At 49.4% G+C, this 1810-nt stretch overlaps 1 gene segment (V, D, J or C); it reads left to right on the top strand.

The window, feature by feature from the left end:
• The first annotated feature begins 425 nt into the window (after nt 1-425).
• LOC119622810 (immunoglobulin heavy variable 3-23-like) lies at nt 426-1573 on the top strand. The segment is given in 3 exon segments: nt 426-530; nt 634-1056; nt 1474-1573. Coding segments are annotated over 3 exon segments (569 nt in total).
• The last annotated feature ends 237 nt before the right edge of the window (nt 1574-1810 follow it).

Below are 1810 nucleotides of genomic sequence, written 5' to 3'. Positions count from 1 at the left end.
TTAAAAGAGCAATGGAGGTCTGCTATGAGGAGCACAGGCCCAGATTCTAGCACTCACTCATGCCAGATATAAGCCCTCAGACACATACAGAAACCTTCCATGTGTGAGTTCACTTTTACATCTATAAATGAAGAAACCATCGACTCCTAAACACCATAATTTATACACACAGGTAAACATAATTAAAAATGTGATAGTTATTAAATGTTAATCAACAGAACAATTTCACAGTAAGACAGCATTTTCCCAAACGCAATCATTGTCATCAAATCCCCAGGGACACTCTCATCTGCCCTGGGCCCTGCCCTCTCCTCAGGCGTCCCAACCCAGAGCTTGCTATATAGTAGGAGACATGCAAATAGGTCCCTCCCTCTCCTGATGAAAACCAGCCCAGCTCTGACTCTGCAGCTCTAGGAGAGGAGCCCAGCCCTGGGATTCCCAGGTGTTTTCATTTGTGATCAGCACTGAACACAGAAGACTCATCATGGAGTTTGGCCTGACCTGGGTTTTCCTTGTTGCTATTTTAAAAGGTGATTCATGAGGAAATAGAGATATTGAGTGTGAGTGGACATGAGTGAGAGGAACAGTGGATATTTGTGGCAGTTTCTGACCTTGGTGTCTTTTTGTTTGCAGGTGTCCAGGGTGAGGTGCAGCTGGTGGAGTCTGGGGGCGGCTTGGCAAAGCCTGGGGGGTCCCTGAGACTCTCCTGTGCAGCCTCTGGATTCACCTTCAGTAGCTACTGGATGCACTGGGTTCGCCAGGCACCAGGGAAGGGGCTGGAGTGGATCTCAGCTATTAATAGTGGTGGTGGTAGCACATACTATGCAGACTCCGTGAAGGGCCGATTCACCATCTCCAGAGACAACTCAAAGAACACGCTCTCCCTGCAAATGAACAGCCTGAGAGCTAAGGACACGGCCGTGTATTACTGTGCGAAAGACACAGTGAGGGGAAGTCAGTGTGAGCCCAGACACAAACCTCCCTGCAGGGACGCTGGGGGGAAATCAGCGGCAGGGGGCGCTCGGGACCCACTGATCAGAGTCAACCCGGAGGCCGGTGCACACGGAGGCTGATTTCCTGTCAGGATGTGGCACGTTGTCTTTTTACAGTTCCTCTAGTGAACCTCTCTGAGTTCAGAATTATCTGATTACTAATGTCATCTCTACATAATTTTTAAATGATTGTTTTAATATGAAAACCTATTCTCCTATGTACAAAATGCAGACGATCCTTACCGAGGAGATGAGAAGTTCCCAGCCATGGTCCCCAGGATCAGAGTCCTGAGGAAGCTCAGGCTTCCTGGTGGGTCTTCTCCGGTCAGACTCAGGACAGGAACCTGAGGAAGATTCCTGACTAGAACTGAGTATGGCTCCTCACAAGAGGGCGCTAGCTGCGGGGGGCTGTTCCTGCAGACCCCTGGTTCGGCGGCGGGTGAATAAAACGTACACTGACACGGGTATTCCGCTTTGCCAGTTCAGCTGAGGGTCCGAGGCCGCTGACTGACTCCAAGGAGAGGCCTGTAAAGAATGTCAGCAGCGGCCCTGAGCAGCTCGCGCTCCAGGCGTTTATTTAGTATAGAATTCACAACAGAAGCTCTGAGTCAACACACTTGTGGATAATTAACATGGTTAAGAGAGTAATTCTATGAAGGAGTAAAGCTCAGGGACTGCGGTCTAAAGTAAATACCATTAGGGGGCAGTATCCTTGGTCGACCTCCCCCTAGAGGTTCATCAACCCTAGTATTTACCCTATGCCTAATGCCCTAAGGTTAGAACCGGCCGCCTTCAGCCTGTTCAATTATTACAAGCTA

The sequence above is a fragment of the Chlorocebus sabaeus genome, chromosome 24 (assembly GCF_047675955.1).
Source record: "Chlorocebus sabaeus isolate Y175 chromosome 24, mChlSab1.0.hap1, whole genome shotgun sequence".
Classification (NCBI taxonomy): domain Eukaryota; kingdom Metazoa; phylum Chordata; class Mammalia; order Primates; family Cercopithecidae; genus Chlorocebus; species Chlorocebus sabaeus.
The sequence above is the reverse complement of the archived record's forward strand: the minus strand, read 5'-3'. Positions and strand labels throughout refer to the sequence as shown.